The sequence below is a fragment of the Salvelinus alpinus genome, chromosome 30 (assembly GCF_045679555.1).
Source record: "Salvelinus alpinus chromosome 30, SLU_Salpinus.1, whole genome shotgun sequence".
In the NCBI taxonomy this organism is placed as follows: domain Eukaryota; kingdom Metazoa; phylum Chordata; class Actinopteri; order Salmoniformes; family Salmonidae; genus Salvelinus; species Salvelinus alpinus.
The window spans coordinates 32,529,739-32,545,018 of NC_092115.1; the positions used below are offsets into that span (position 1 = coordinate 32,529,739).

The 15,280-nt window shown below is 41.9% G+C and overlaps 1 protein-coding gene across 3 annotated transcripts in view; it reads right to left on the reverse strand.

Annotated features, from left to right (window-relative positions):
• Positions 1-1,450: 1,450 nt before the first annotated feature.
• The window catches only part of LOC139560447 (voltage-dependent R-type calcium channel subunit alpha-1E-like), an 82,432-nt gene continuing 68,602 nt past the window's right edge, over positions 1,451-15,280 (reverse strand). Inside the window, exons 32-45 of one of the 3 annotated variants that reach the window (XM_071377229.1) lie at positions 14,725-14,790; positions 14,051-14,142; positions 13,702-13,876; positions 13,155-13,282; positions 12,837-12,933; positions 12,633-12,738; positions 12,252-12,359; positions 12,058-12,158; positions 11,807-11,916; positions 11,484-11,583; positions 6,727-6,837; positions 4,563-4,698; positions 4,073-4,242; positions 1,451-3,770 (exon numbers count right to left, since the gene is read on the reverse strand). In XM_071377229.1, coding sequence (XP_071233330.1) covers positions 3,222-3,770; positions 4,073-4,242; positions 4,563-4,698; positions 6,727-6,837; positions 11,484-11,583; positions 11,807-11,916; positions 12,058-12,158; positions 12,252-12,359; positions 12,633-12,738; positions 12,837-12,933; positions 13,155-13,282; positions 13,702-13,876; positions 14,051-14,142; positions 14,725-14,790 — 2,049 coding nt within the window. In that variant the 3' untranslated portion in view covers positions 1,451-3,221. Of the gene's footprint in view, positions 3,771-4,072; positions 4,243-4,562; positions 4,699-6,726; positions 6,838-11,483; positions 11,584-11,806; positions 11,917-12,057; positions 12,159-12,251; positions 12,360-12,620; positions 12,739-12,836; positions 12,934-13,154; positions 13,283-13,701; positions 13,877-14,050; positions 14,143-14,724; positions 14,791-15,280 lie in introns of all 3 variants that reach the window. The other 2 variants (XM_071377228.1, XM_071377230.1) reach the window with 2 other exon arrangements.

A 15,280-nucleotide genomic window follows, 5' to 3' on the forward strand; every position in this document is an offset into this window, starting at 1 on the left:
TGTATGTTGTAAAATGATGTTACTGGAGTGTCATCGGAAGAATTCTGAGAAGGTTAGTGAAAAAATTAATATATTTTGGCGATGATAACGATATCGCTCTCTTTAGCTTGAATTCATGCTGGGGTAACGTTTGCATATGTGGTATGCTAATATAACGATTTATTGTGTTTTCGCCGTAAAACACTTAGAAAATCTGAAATATTGTCTGAATTCACAAGATCTGTGTCTTTCCAATGCAATGCTTTGTCTATTTTTAAGAAATGTTTTATGATGAGTAAATTGGTAATACACGTTGCTCTCTGTAGTAATTCTAGTCGCTTTGGTGAGATTTGTGATGGTGGCTGCAATGGCAAACTATGATTTATACCTGAAATATGCAAATTGTTCTAACAAAACCTATCCTATACCATAAATATGTTATCAGACTGTCATCTGATGAGGTTTTTTCTTGGTTAGTGGCTATCAATATCTTAGTTTAGCCGAATTGGTGATAGCTAGTGGTGTTGAGAAAAAATGGTGGACAAAGAAAAGTGGTGTATTTTGCTAACGTGGTTAGCTAATAGATTTACATATTGTGTCTTCCCTGTAAAACATTTTAAAAAACAGAAATGATGGGTTTATTCACAAGATCTGTATCTTTCATCTGGTGTCTTGGACTTGTGATTTAATGATATTTAGATGCTACTATTTACTTGTGAAGCTATGCTAGCTATGCTAATCAGTGTGGGGGGGGGGTGGGGGGTGCTCCCGGATCCAGGTTTCTGAGGCAGTAAAAGTTAACTGTTACATTATTAATTTAATCAGGTAACAATTTAACATAGTTAGTTAATTAGATAAATAACAGTCTTCAGATTAATGTTAAAGTCAAGATAGCAAAGCAGCACTTCATCGAGGACATACAGTACCTCTCCCCATCTTAGCAAGCAATGCATCAATATGTTTGACTACTTCAGTTTCAATCTAGGTTACACCAAGCCGTTTAGTCTCCTCAACTTGCTCAATTGCCACATTATTCATTACAAGATTTAGATGAGGTTTAGGGTTTAGCGAGTGATTTGTCCAAATTACAATGCTTTTAGTTTTTTATATATTATGGACCAGCTTATTAATAGCCGCCTATTCTAAAACTGACTGCAGCTCTTTTTTAAGGGTTGCAATGATATCACTTGCTGTGGTAGCTGACATGTATAATGTTGAGTCATCAGTGTACATAGACACACAGGCTTCACTCAAGGCTAATGGTAGGTCATTAGTAAAAATAGAAAACAATAAAGGACCAAGACAGCTGCCTTGATGTATACCACACTGGTTTACGTTAGAGGCTCCCATTAAAGAAAAACCTTATGTGTTATGTTAGATAGGTATCTCTGAATCCACAATATGGCAGATGATGTAAAGCCTCTGACCATTGGTCTAGTCTACCTCAGATATGGAGACAAGCAGCCACATATTGTATGTGCAATTGAGGACACTTTTATTAATATATACAACTATTATACACGTATAAACCAAACAACTATTTTGCATTCCAGGACAATTCTCCATGTTTTTTGGTTAACTGAGTTTCACAGAATCATTACCCTTTTTCAGGCAAATAAAACAAATACAAATACCTTAAATTAACATTCCAGAGATATCCTATTCCATCCTTCAAGCGTGTTGTGAGCAGAAAGGGATATTGTCTCTTATAATCCTACAGAAAACATGATATAAATGTACTGTACATTATTAGTAAACCATTCTAAATAACGGGTGAAACCAGGTGTGGAAAACATCTTTCCACATCTGTCGTCAGTAATGGTTCATACAGTATTGACATAAATAATAAAGGAGGAAGATATACAGTTGCAGTGAGTTCTTTGACACATACTGATGATGTTGGAAGCTAATGTAGAAGAGGAGAATGTGGACGGCTACATTGATGAACAACAAAACACTCATGTTCATGATTGCTTCTGTGCCAGTTATTGATTCTGGAAGATGACAAAGAATGAATCCGTCAAATGGTAGAATATTGTAACAACTGAAGAAAAACAGGTACAGTACATGGACAAGATGAAAGTTGGTCCAAGACAGGCAAATGGTCTGCTGGTTTTCCTAGTGACTTAATAAAGGTTCGTTGATGAATTGAAGCCATGTTCTGGGTATAATTCTAGTCATTTGGTTCTCTAGAGTCCAGTTCATAGCAAAGCACTGTCTTTCAAATCACACTGGATATTTAGGCATTCCTTTCTGAAAAATAGTTTATCACATTTCATAACATTGTTGGTTGCTTTCAATTGTCCTGCAAATCGGTAAAAAAATGAAATAAATCATACAGATTCCCAACAGAAGAGTGTGCCATTCACTTCCTGTTTGTATAAAGTGGATAACTGTCCTATTGGTCATTGTTTTATTCCTTTGACATTTTACAACAGGAATTACATAGTTTACGTATGAATAGATAATTACTAAAGAAGTGTGTTCCCTTTGTAGACAGTAAATGGATAGGAAATCTAATGGTGGAGGGTGCAGAAGGTAAAAAAAAATATCTCTACTACATTTCAAAACACATTGCTTTGATCAATTATTGTTTGGGTGTATTTTTTTACAGACATGATTCCATTTTATTAACTTTATAATACGTCAACAGTTAACCTTCTCTATGGCCATGTATCCTACTCAGACAATCAAGTGGTATTGGTGGCATTACAATTTTATGACAAAAATCACATGTATTTACAAAAACCATGGTTTTCAAAGATATTGTTTCTCCTTATTTTGCACATATTCACACACCCCACATACACTGTTAAGAGAAACACAAAATCAATGTCAGAGAAACACCTTCAGAAATGACAATACCTATTGACACATAACGTAATTCTATCCTTTCTATTTATTTCATCTCTTTTCTGTACATCCAAGGCTATTTGAGGTTTATTATTAGTCACTTTCTTTTGTTAGTCAGAATATAAATAAACCACAGTCAAATATTTGTGGGTAGATATTTATTGTACATTTTCTGTGTGACTTTAAAAGGGATCCCACTTGCAGGAAGTGAAAAAATGGATGTTCTTAATTTTTTTCTCCCCTCACATTTTATCAAACATACTGCAATCACACAGGTATGCAGTAGTAATGCAAGAGAGCGACAAATGTCCCTTTTTCTTTTATATTGTAGTACATCTTATACACTAGCACCTTCCTCACCTCTCATCCACCACCACTTCCTCCTCCTCCTAGCAGCGGTCGTCCTCCTCTGTGTCGCTGAGTGGCTCACAGCCTGCAACAGAGACGGTCTGAGCCAGGCGTTTCCGGAAGTGTCCATTGGGGATCTGCCAGCCGCTCCTGGAGCCCCGTCGGGCTGAGCTGAAGCTAGAGCTGGAGGTGGAGCTGACTGTGTTAGCGCGTCCCAGGCTAGTGGCCACCGCCGCTTCGAAGGTCAGTGTCTCCATGAACCCGGAGGGGTCCGGACTGTGCTCGTCCTCCTGCAGGGTGAGATAGGGCTCCGACGGGTAGCGACGCAGAGGGGAGCCCTGCTGGTGGTGGTGGCGACGACCCCTTGGCCCGGTCTGTCCCTCTCCCCCTGCCTCTCTGGAGGCCTCCCCCCGCCTCTGGGTCTCTGGGCTGCCCCTGTCGTCATCATCGTCCCCGGAGGGAGGGTGTGTGCGACACACCAGAGGGGAGTAGGAGATGTGTGGATGGGAGCGAGTTGGGGTCTGGGACAGGGGGCGGCGACTAGGGGTACTAGATTCAGAGGTGGGGATGGGGCTGTCGGAGCTGTTACCCTGGACACAGGAGTCGAAACACATTTAATACAGACGTCTGATTGCCTTTTTTAAAAGTGTCTATTGTGTAATGTGGGTATGTGTTTGTGGTCTACTTTGTCTCAACCAGAGTTTACACCAGAGCTCTGCCCTGTGAGTCAATCCACGCTCTGTGTGTGTGTGTGTGTGTGTGTGTGTGTGTGTGTGTGTGTGTGTGTGTGTGTGTGTGTGTGTGTGTGTGTGTGTGTGTGTGTGTGTGTGTGTGTGTGTGTGTGTGTGTGTGTGTGTGTGTGTGTGTGTGTGTGTGTGTGTGTGTGGCCTACCTGTTTGTCCAGGGGGTGTGTGCGCTCTCGGCTAGGGGAGCATGAGGGCTGCAGACTCCTCTCCTCAGAGTTACAGCGGGATGTGTCTGGGGAGAGGAGGTGGCGGCGCTCTTTGGACCTCCCGCGCTCCTTCTCCGTGTCCAACTGCCTCTTTCTTTCTGACCGGGAGACTGGAGGAGGACGAGGAAGACCATGGAAAGGAGCACAGAGAGGGAAAGCAAGATAAAAATATATAGATTTTTTTTAACACTGTAGATCATTAAAAAGTATGTTGAAAGGTAGATCATTGATGCACTTAGGATAAAAGAAAAGGAAAAGTGGCACTTGTATATAGGATAAAGACATAAGAAAATAAAGGGAAAATGTAGGGAAGAGAACTTGACATATTAACACATGGAAACAATAACCACACAGTAACATCCCTCATCATGCCAGTAGGAGAGATAAGAGGAAAGGTCACGTGAGTGGAAATTGGAGAGTGGAGACTGACCGGCAGCCTTGTAGCTCTTGTGGCGTGGTCTGTACAGTCTATCAGGACTCTTCTTCTCCTCCTGCCACAGTCCATTAACCCTCTGGTCAGCCACAGTAGACGAGGACCGCTTAATGGAGCCACTGGCCATCTCCGTCTGCACGCACACGCACACAGAGGGAGACACAAATAAATACCCACATGTACCATAAAATAGGTTTTGTTATTTTCAAAGGTAATTCATCCATCTGTCGATCCGTGCAGCATTCTCTGTTTTTAATCCATATCCATGCCCACTATTCCAGGAAATTAACAGGTCAACTAGGATGCTTGAACCTCTTCATTTTACTCTTCAACTCATTGTTTAGCGCAAGACAGAGACAAAACATACCAGTAACCCAGGATTAATCAAACACCATTCTGAAACGCTAGCATTCCTTTGAAACATCCATGTTGATTATCCCTCTCCAGAAACCCAGCAGCAAACAGAAGATCCATAAACCCATTTTTCTCTCCAAATTTTATTTGATTTATTTATTTATTTAACCTTTATTTAACCAGGTAGGCAAATTGAGAACACGTTCTCATTTACAATTGCGACCTGGCCAAGATAAAGCAAAGCAGTTCGACACATACAACAACACATAGTTACACATGGAGTAAAACAAACATATAGTCAATGATACAGTGAAAAAAAAATAAGTCTATATACAATGTGAGCAAGTGAGGTGAGATAAGGGAGGTGAAGGCAAACAAATATATGTATAAATAAATAAAAATATAAAAAGGCCATGGTGGCGAAGTAAATACAACACAGCAAGTAAAATAAAAACTAAAAACACTGGAATGGTTGGTTTGCAGTGGAAGAAAGCGCAAAGTAGAGACAGAAATAATGGGGTGCAAAGGAGCAAAATAAATAAATAAATACAGTAGGTAAAGAGGTAGTTGTTTGGGCTAAATTATAGATGGGCTATGTACAGGTACAGTAATCTATGAGCTGCTCTGACAGCTGGTGCTTAAAGCTAGTGAGGGAGATAAGTGTTTCCAGTTTCAGAGATTTTTGTAGTTCGTTCCAGTCATTGGCAGCAGAGAACTGGAAGGAGAGGCGGCCAAAGGAAGAATTGGTTTTGGGGGTGACCAGAGAGATAAACCTGCTGGAGCGCGTGCTACAGGTAGGTGTTGCTATGGTGACCAGCGAGCTGAGATAAGGGGGGACTTTACCTAGCAGGGTCTTGTAGATGACCTGGAACCAGTGGGTTTGGCGACGAGTATGAAGCGAGGGCCAGCCAACGAGAGTGTACAGGTCGCAGTGGTGGGTAGTATATGGGGCTTTGGTGACAAAACGGATGGCACTGTGATAGACTGCATCCAATTTATTGAGTAGGGTTTTGGAGGCTATTTTGTAAATGACATCACCGAAGTCGAGGATAGGTAGGATGGTCAGTTTTACAAGGGTATGTTTGGCAGCATGAGTGAAGGATGCTTTGTTGCGGAATAGGAAGCCAATTCTAGATTTAACTTTGGATTGGAGATGTTTGATGTGAGTCTGGAAGGAGAGTTTACAGTCTAACCAGACACCTAGGTATTTGTAGTTGTCCACATATTCTAGGTCAGAGCCGTCCAGAGTAGTGATGTTGGACAGGCGGGCAGGTGCAGGCAGCGATCGGTTGAAGAGCATGCATTTAGTTTTACTTGTATTTAAGAGCAATTGGAGGCCACGGAAGGAGAGTTGTATGGCATTGAAGCTCGCCTGGAGGGTTGTTAACACAGTGTCAAAAGAAGGGCCAGAAGTATACAGAATAGTGTCGTCTGCGTAGAGGTGGATCAGAGAATCACCAGCAGCAAGAGCGACATCATTGATGTATACAGAGAAGAGAGTCGGTCCAAGAATTGAACCCTGTGGCACCCCCATGGAGACTGCCAGAGGCCCGGACAACAGACCCTCCGATTTGACACACTGAACTCGATCAGAGAAGTAGTTGGTGAACCAGGCGAGGCAATCATTAGAGAAACCAAGGCTGTCGAGTCTGCCGATGAGGATGTGGTGATTGACAGAGTCAAAAGCCTTGGCCAGGTCAATGAATACGGCTGCACAGTATTGTTTCCTATCGATGGCGGTTAAGATGGCACAACCAGTGTAGCCCTTCTGGCCCCTGGAGGAGTCAGTGTGGTCAGAGGGCAGTACCTGTGGCTCTACAGCCAGACGGGGCATAGAGGAGGCCCGTACACACAGCCCCTTGTCAAACGGGAGCGCCAGTGAGTCAGGAATCAACCCACTGAACTCCCCTGCACTCACCTATATGAGACCAGAGACAGAGAGAGGGACGAGGGGAGAGATAGAGTACAGTACAGATCAGGCTGGTCAATTTAATACCGGGACTAACTGCCTTATGGGATTCCAGCCAAGGAGGGTTTTGGCCAATGTTACATCGTAATAATTTGGGAGAAAACTTAAGCCATTCCATCATCACCAACCAATCAGAAGCCATTCCAGCCAAAGAGCCACAGATTAACAACCAATGACAACAAGGAGACTGACCCCAGAAGGATTGGGTAAAACAGGAGTAGGAGAAAGAGTCAGAGGGCGTAAGGAGATGGCGACATAAGCACATCGCTACGACAATAAATGAGAAGAGAGAGGACAGAACAACTATCGGGCTGTTGTTACACATACACTCATGCAAGTTCAGATCTGGATGCACCAAACATACTGAGCCAGCCAAGTTCACCTGCTTTAAAGCCAGTCATGTTACTCCCCAGTGAAAATATACATAGAAGAAGGCAAACACTAACAGATTCCTATACGGCAAAAAGTACACTGCAGACCAGTTCAACCAAACAGCATAGAAACAGTACAGTGAGCACTGAGAATGACAACATCTCCTTTCAAACCTCCACTAACCGGACTACAACTTGGCAAGGACAGAAACACCTTGAAACATCAATGCTGTGCTCTGTAATGCACCACTAGTATCTTCATTCAACCATTACTAGGGACAGTTGTTTAAAAAAAAAAGTTTTTTTCTTTGACCGGTATTTCCAGCATTATCCATTAGGTTTGCTGCAGGTAGAAAATCCTAGGAAATCTTCTTTAATTGACACAAGTTGTCTCCAATCAATCAATCAATGTCTGGTTGCACTTGAGTGTTTGGTGGGGGGATCGCCTAAGCCAGGGGAGGCGTAGCTCTTCGAATCTTAATTAACAGCCTGTTATTTGGCAGGGAATACTATTTGTAGATCAGATATTCTACACCTCACTTTGCTCAAGCTGATCCTCTCCAACAGACTCAGAAGTATAGCTAAAAATTGGTAAATTAGGTGCTGTTTAAGGGACGAGTCAATTAAACCAACCATGGAAGTGTGTTGTAGTAAATTCGTGGGGTAGCCCCGACTAGGATTCCAACCCAGGTCCAGCAACTGTCAAGACAACACCTTAACCAGAATTATGAATTTCTTGATGTTTTTACAAGGAAAAGTACTTTTATTCATGGTTATTTCTATTGTTTTTAACAACTTGTACTTTTTAACAAATTTAAATGTAATATTCAAATACTGTGTTTTATGTTTTTATGCCGTTTTTATGTGTATAAAATTCTGTACAAAAATTAGCTGTTTTTAAAGGAAATGCAACAATAACACTTTTCCAAAAGAAAAGAAAAAAATGAATTTCTTGCAGTGAAATTATACAACAAATGTTCATTTTGTCTCAGGAACACGAGTGGAGAAATATTTCTTTCTTTCAGCATCTCTTGAGAAAACACAAATGTGCCTGTAATGTGTAATCTTTGACACTTATATAAGCAGACAATATTTTTTAACCACATGAAATATGCACCCAAGACGAACTGAAGTCTTATCAGAAAGGTGTTTCGTCGTTTTCTCAGCTTTTCATTTCCTTAAAACCGGTCAAACTGATGACATTTGGACATTTTGCACAGGACCAATCTTTCCACTGTTTGAGTTATTGCGTTTTCTCCCCGGTCCCTATACAAAACAGAGAACTTTACTGGTGTTAACTAGATCACCAATGCATTAATTCTACTGATGTAAGACATTCTGGTAGCACTACTTTACTTTGACAGAAGAGACGCTGCATGTATCAAACGATAAACAAATGTCCTACCAAATGTCGGAAATTATAATATGGCCAGTGTCGGAAATTACAGTTGAAGTCGGAAGTTTACATAAACGAGTTTTAATGACTCCAATCTAAGTGTTTCAACCACTCCACAAATGTCTTGTTAACAAACTATAGTTTTAGCAAGTCAGTTAAGACATCTACTTTGTGCATGCCACAAGTAATTTTTCCAACAATTGTTAACAGACAGATTATTTCACTTATAATTCACTATATCACAATTCCAGTGGGTCAGAAGTTTACATACACTAAGTTGACTGTGCCTTTAAACAGCTTGGAAAATTCCAGAAAATGATGTCATGTCTTTAGAAGCTTCTGATTGACTCAAAGGATGTCAATTAGCCTATTGGAGGTGTACCTGTGGACGTATTTCAAGGCCTATCTTCAAACTCAGTGCCTCTTTGCTTGACATCATGAAAAAAATCAAAAGAAATCAGCCAAGACCGCAGAAAAACAATTGTAGACCTCCACAAGTCTGGTTCATCCTTGGGAGCAATTTCCAAATGCCTGAAGATACCACTTTCATCCGTACAAACAATAGTATGCAAGTATAAACACCATGGGACCACGCAGCCGTCATATAGCTCAGGGAGGAGACGCGTTCTGTCTCCTTAGAGATGAACGTACTTTGGTGCGAAAAGAGCAAATCAATCCCAGAACAACAGTAAAGGATCTTGTGAAAATGCTGGAGGAAACAGGTACAAAAGTATCTATATCCACAGTAAAACGAGTCCTATATCGACATAACCTGAAATGCCGCTCAGCAAGGAAGAAGCATCTGCTCCAAAACCGGCGTAAAAAAAGCCAGACTACGGTTTGCACATGGGGACAAAGATCGCACTTTTTGGAGAAATGTCCTCTGGTCTGATGAAACAAAAATATAACTGCTTGGCCATAATGATTATTGTTATGTTTGGAGGAAAAAGGGAGAGGCTTGCAGACCGAAGAACACCATCCCAATCATGAAGCACGGTGGCTGGCAGCATCATGTTGTGGGGGAGATTTGCTGCAGGAGGGACTGGTGCACTTCACAAAATAGACGGCATCATGAGGTAGGAAAATTGCGTGGATATATTGAAGCAACATCTCAAGACATCAGTCAGGAAGTTAAACCTTGGTCACAAATGGGTCTTCCAAATAGACAATGACCACAAGCATACTTCCAAAGTTGTGGCAAAATGGCTTAAGGACAACAAAGTCAAGGTATTGGAGTGGCCATCACAAAGGCCTGACCTCAATCCTATAGAAAATGTGTGGGCAGAACTGAAAAAGTGTGTGCGAGCAAGGAGGCCTACAAACCTGACTCAGTTACACCAGCTCTGTCAGGAGGAATGGGCCAAAATTCACCCAACTTATTGTGGGAAGCTTGTGGAAGGCTACCCGAAACATTTCACCCAAGTGAAACAATTTAAAGGCAATGCTACCAAATACTAATTGAGTGTATGTAAACTTCTGACCCACTGGGAATGTGATGAAAGAAATAAAAGCTGAAATAAATCATTCTCTCTCCTATTATTCTGACATTTCACATTCTTCAAATAAAGTGTTGATCCTAACTGACCTAAGACAGGGAATTTTTACTAGGATTCAATGTCAGGAATTGTGAAAAACTGCATTTAAATGTTTTTGGCTAAGGTGTATGTAAACTTCCGACTTCAACTGTATAACAGAAACTTGTCTAAATTACAGGTGAACATAGCAGTGAAAGTAGCAAGTAGTAAATTAATTATAATAAGCAACATTTATTATTTAATAAATATGGTGGCTCGAACTGCACAGGTAGACTACTTTTTGAAGTGATTTGTTTGTTATACAAACAGATGAAAACATCTTCACACAATACGCATGATATGCAAAACTGAGCCTGCACAGTAAACGGGATAAGATGTTTACACAGTATCCCGTTTTAGATCAGAATATCCCAGGCATCTTCTCCGGGTTTCTCATAACCAGGATATAGGCTTTTTCCAGTTATTGTAAACGGGATAGGATACTTATATGAGTCGACTCAAAAACAGAATACTTGAGTATCCCGAATAATAATGGGGTATTGGTGTGCATGTAAATGTGGTCATTGACTCTCCCCTTAAACTGCCTCTAGGGCTGCGTTTAAACAGGCAGCCCACTATTTGTAGAGCAGTGACTCTACACCTCACTCAAGTCGATCCTCTCCAATGGACTCGGAAGTTGTAGCTAAAGATGGCTCAATTAGGCTGCATTTACACAATTCTGATATTTTTTTCACTAATTGGTATTTTGACCAATCAGATCAGCTCTGAAAAAGATCTGATGTTGTTGGTAAAAAAAGATCAGAATTGTTCTGCCTGTATAAACATAGCCTAATTGACCAACTTTTTGCTACAACTGCCGAGTCCATTGGAGAGGATCGGCTTGAGCAAAGTGAGGTGTATAATCACTGATCTACAAATAGCATTCCCTGCAAAATAATAGGGGGAAAAACACAAAAACCTACTAAAACAACTGGCCCTAACCCTTACTACTAGATGTGTCATTGATTCATTGTTGTCTATGTGTGGGTTGATATTGAGCTTTACCGCAGGAGGTTAGGTATTCATTGTGCAGTATTTCATATTTTGCCCATAGCTACTATATCAATGTGATTTTACTTTTTCCTTTTGGCTCCTAGCAAAGGGCCTTATAGAGCTATCATTGTATGCTTACTAAATTATATAAAGCCTCCTTTGTTAGTGTACTATGTGTTGGTGTCTGTGCTAGTTTAGTGTGATATACAGTACTCCTGTGATACGTTTATACAGTACGTAGTCCTTGGTACTTCTCCTTACCCTGGAGTGTTGACTGCTGGTGTCCTGGTCAGAGGCCATGGGCTGCATGGCGAACAGGTCCTGGGAGAGAGGACTCAATGCCACCAGGCCTCCTCTGGTCCTACAGATGGAGGCAAGCCCCACATGAAATACTGTCAAATACTTACTAAAGGCACAACACACACACACACACACACACACACACACACACACACACACACACACACACACACACACACACACACACACACACACACACACACACACACACACACACACACACACACACACACACACACACACACACACACACACACACACACACTGAGCGTGGATTGACTCACAGGGCGGAGCCGGCACTGAGGGACATGCAGGGCAGGGGATGGGCATTGTACAGAATGTCTTCAGAGAGAGTCGAGGCATCCAGCCTCTTGAACGGCATCAGGCTGGCCTTCTGTAGAGGAGACCACACCAAGCAATGTATCACTACAGGCACTGGGTTGTGTCAACAGATCAGATGCCATGATAATCTTATACAAAAGAGAAGTGAGTTTTATACAGTATATATGATGTTAATATAGTGTGTACATCTGACCTGTGCTTCCAGCTGTGCTCTCAGCTTCTTGGCTTTGTTCTGTTTGAAGTAGTCCATGATCATCATGGAGGCATATATCTTACCTACTGTCATGTCGGAATCTGTAAGACACAAACACAGTTAGATTGCTAGTCATTGAGTGACTGACTGCCTCCCAGCTCTACCTCTCCAAATCTCTCTAACGTGGGTCTGACCTTTGTTGATGGGCACCAGTACATCCAGGGTCTTCTGGGGGAGGTACGGCCATATCACACTGATCTCCTTCTGTAGCTCAGTGTCCAGAGCTACTCGGTCCTCCCCACCTGGAGCACAATAAAATAGATATTTATTCATCCATTATACACAGGCAGTGGAAATTGTTGATTTTGCTAAATTTCCTGATTCAACTACTCAAACAATCATCAAGCCATTTATAAGTTGAATCAGGTGTGTTACCAGTAATGGGCTGGACCAAAAGCCTGCATCCCTAGGATTTGTGGATCTCCAGGCTTAAGATGGAAGACCAAGTCTAAACTGGATAAATGCATGCAGATGCAGTGATGCATGGTGGTTTCAAACTCAACTCATTCCCTGACCTCGTGCGATCTTGATCTCCAGAGCGGTGCGGATGAGAGACATCAAGGTGGAGGTGAAGTGGACTGACATGTCCTCATCCACTGGCATGTTCATCAACACCAGCCTCTGTGGAGGGAGGGAGAGGGAAGAGGGAGGGAGGGACAGAGTAAACAACAGTAAAACAACTTAAATTAAAAAGAAGAAAATAAGTGTTTCTCCCATACCTTGTAGGCCATACCTCTGGGGCATTTCTTCCCCAGACCAAGGGGTGGAGACATGTGGGTCAACATCTCATACATGGCAGTGTAGTGTATACGCCCACTACGGAAGAAACAGAGAAGATGAGGAAGGAGAGAGAGAGAGTTGAGGAAAAAAGGAAACAGTAGAGGCATTCATTAAGAGTTTGTGTAAGTTGGAAACAGAACAAGTTGGCAAATCTTGCACAGGAATTAAGGCAGTTTAGGCCTATTTTGTCTGTAGCGAATCAATACACTGCCCTCTGCTGGGCAAAATTGAGACATGGTGGGGTTCTTATCTCTCACCATGCTACGCGGTCGTACTCTCCCCAGACACGGACAAACTCATCCAGGTGATGAGGTCCCAGGATGGAAGAGTCTCTGGTCAGGTACTCAAAGTTATCCATGATCACAGCCACAAACAGATTCAGCATCTACAGAGTCACACAAGAGGAGAGGACGTGTGAAGGACAGCATGTGTGTATGTACAAATATACAGTATGTGCTATACTGATGTGCACATGTGCATGCATACAATAAAAATAACTGCTTTTAAGTATGAGAATGAATAAGATGGACAGAGAGTGCTGACAGACTGGAGAGAAAGTGTATTTGTGTAGCACAATCAAAATGTACTTTGTGTATCAGTAAGATGGACACACACAGAGAGAGAGAGAGAGAGAGAGAGAGAGAGAGAGAGAGAGAGAGAGAGAGAGAGAGAGAGAGAGAGAGAGAGAGAGAGAGAGAGAGAGAGAGAGAGAGAGAGAGAGAGAGAGAGAGAGAGAGAGAGAGAGAAGAGCACTGACAAATAGTGGAGGTAAGGAGAAAAAGTGTATTTCTGGAGCGTCCTCACCAGGAAGGAGCTGAAGAAGATGAAGGACACAAAGTAGCAGTAGGCGAAGTCAGTACCACAGCCACCCTCGTGGTCAGGGGACATGGTCATGGGTGCCATGGAGGAGTCTGGCTCACACTCCTGCCCCCCCAGACACGATAGCATGATCTCCTGCCATGACTCCCCGGTCGCACTCCTGTCAATCAATGAGTTAATCAATGAGTCAATTAATTAATCAAGCAAGCAAGCAATTATTTGATCAACCAGTTAGTCTATTAATATATATTAATTCATCATCAGTCAGCATAATCATCTACTTGTAGTTTAGAATATCTCAGTTCAGCTTCCGAATCCTTCTCAATGCGCCCACCTGAAGAGAAGCATCAGCGCACCGGAGAAGGTCTTGAAGTTGTTGTGCTGGTTTATGTGGTTTTCGTCGTTCAGTTTGATGTTTCCAAACACCTTGTGTGGATCAGGTGAGAAAAAAACATGATACAACATCCCTTTGAGCAGGGTTCCCCAACTGGCGGCCCCCCATGTTTTCTGAGCAAAAAATAAATACATGCATTTTTGTTTTTGGACATAAAAGACTGTAAAAACACTAACAAATCAGCTCCAAGTGATTTTAATTTTGGAAATCTGTTCCAAAGTATTCCCACGTATAATAGAGAGATATAAGGGATGGTATACAAATGTAAACATGGTTTGAAATGATCAGGGGCGCAACTTTGTTTTTAGAAGTGAGGGGTACTGCTCAGAGGCGTCTGTATGGTCCTAAAGCACACCTCTGCCTCATTTTGTATCACATTCCAATGATAAAACTGGGGGGGACAAAAATGCAATTTCAGAACGTGTGGTGGATATGTCACCAGTGAAAGCTGCGCCCCTGGAAACAATTATGTTTTTGTCAAATATTATATCTTCTTGGTAACTATTGGTGTATTTTCCGGCTCCCTGATCATCCACTGCTGAATCTAGTTGATGATCCATGCCTTTGAGGCTGAAGTTACCATTGTAAAGCATATAAGCGTTTGGATGCTTTACCTGCATCCCAATGATGGCATAGATGAAGAACAGCATTGCGATGAGCAGACACACATAAGGAAGGGCCTAGAGAGAAGAAGAGATAAAAAGAGATAAATAATTATTTGGTTTTCCCAATAGCATACACTCTGGCAGCATACTGCAGGTCAGTGGTCACCAACCAGACTGGTCGAACTTCAAGGCATTCCTAGTCGATTACCAAACACTTCTGTAGAAAAGCCAACGATTAAGGCTAGCTTTCCTTTTTTTTGTGTTGCGCTGTTGACGGCAGATGCACTTGATTTAGAAGTCCTGCGCATTGGGTAGGCAAAGTGTTCCCTTTTGAAACATTCCATTTGTCTGAAAATACAAACTGCGGGAGATCTGTGGCTAAATCAAGTGCGCCTACTGTGCTGGCCAATCGGATAGCTCAAATCACCATTTTATTTATTTATTTCACCTTTATTTAACCAGGTAGGCTAGTTGAGAACAAGTTCTCATTTGCAACTGCGACCTGGCCAAGATAAAGCATAGCAGTGTGAACAGACAACACAGAGTTACACATGGAGTAAACAAT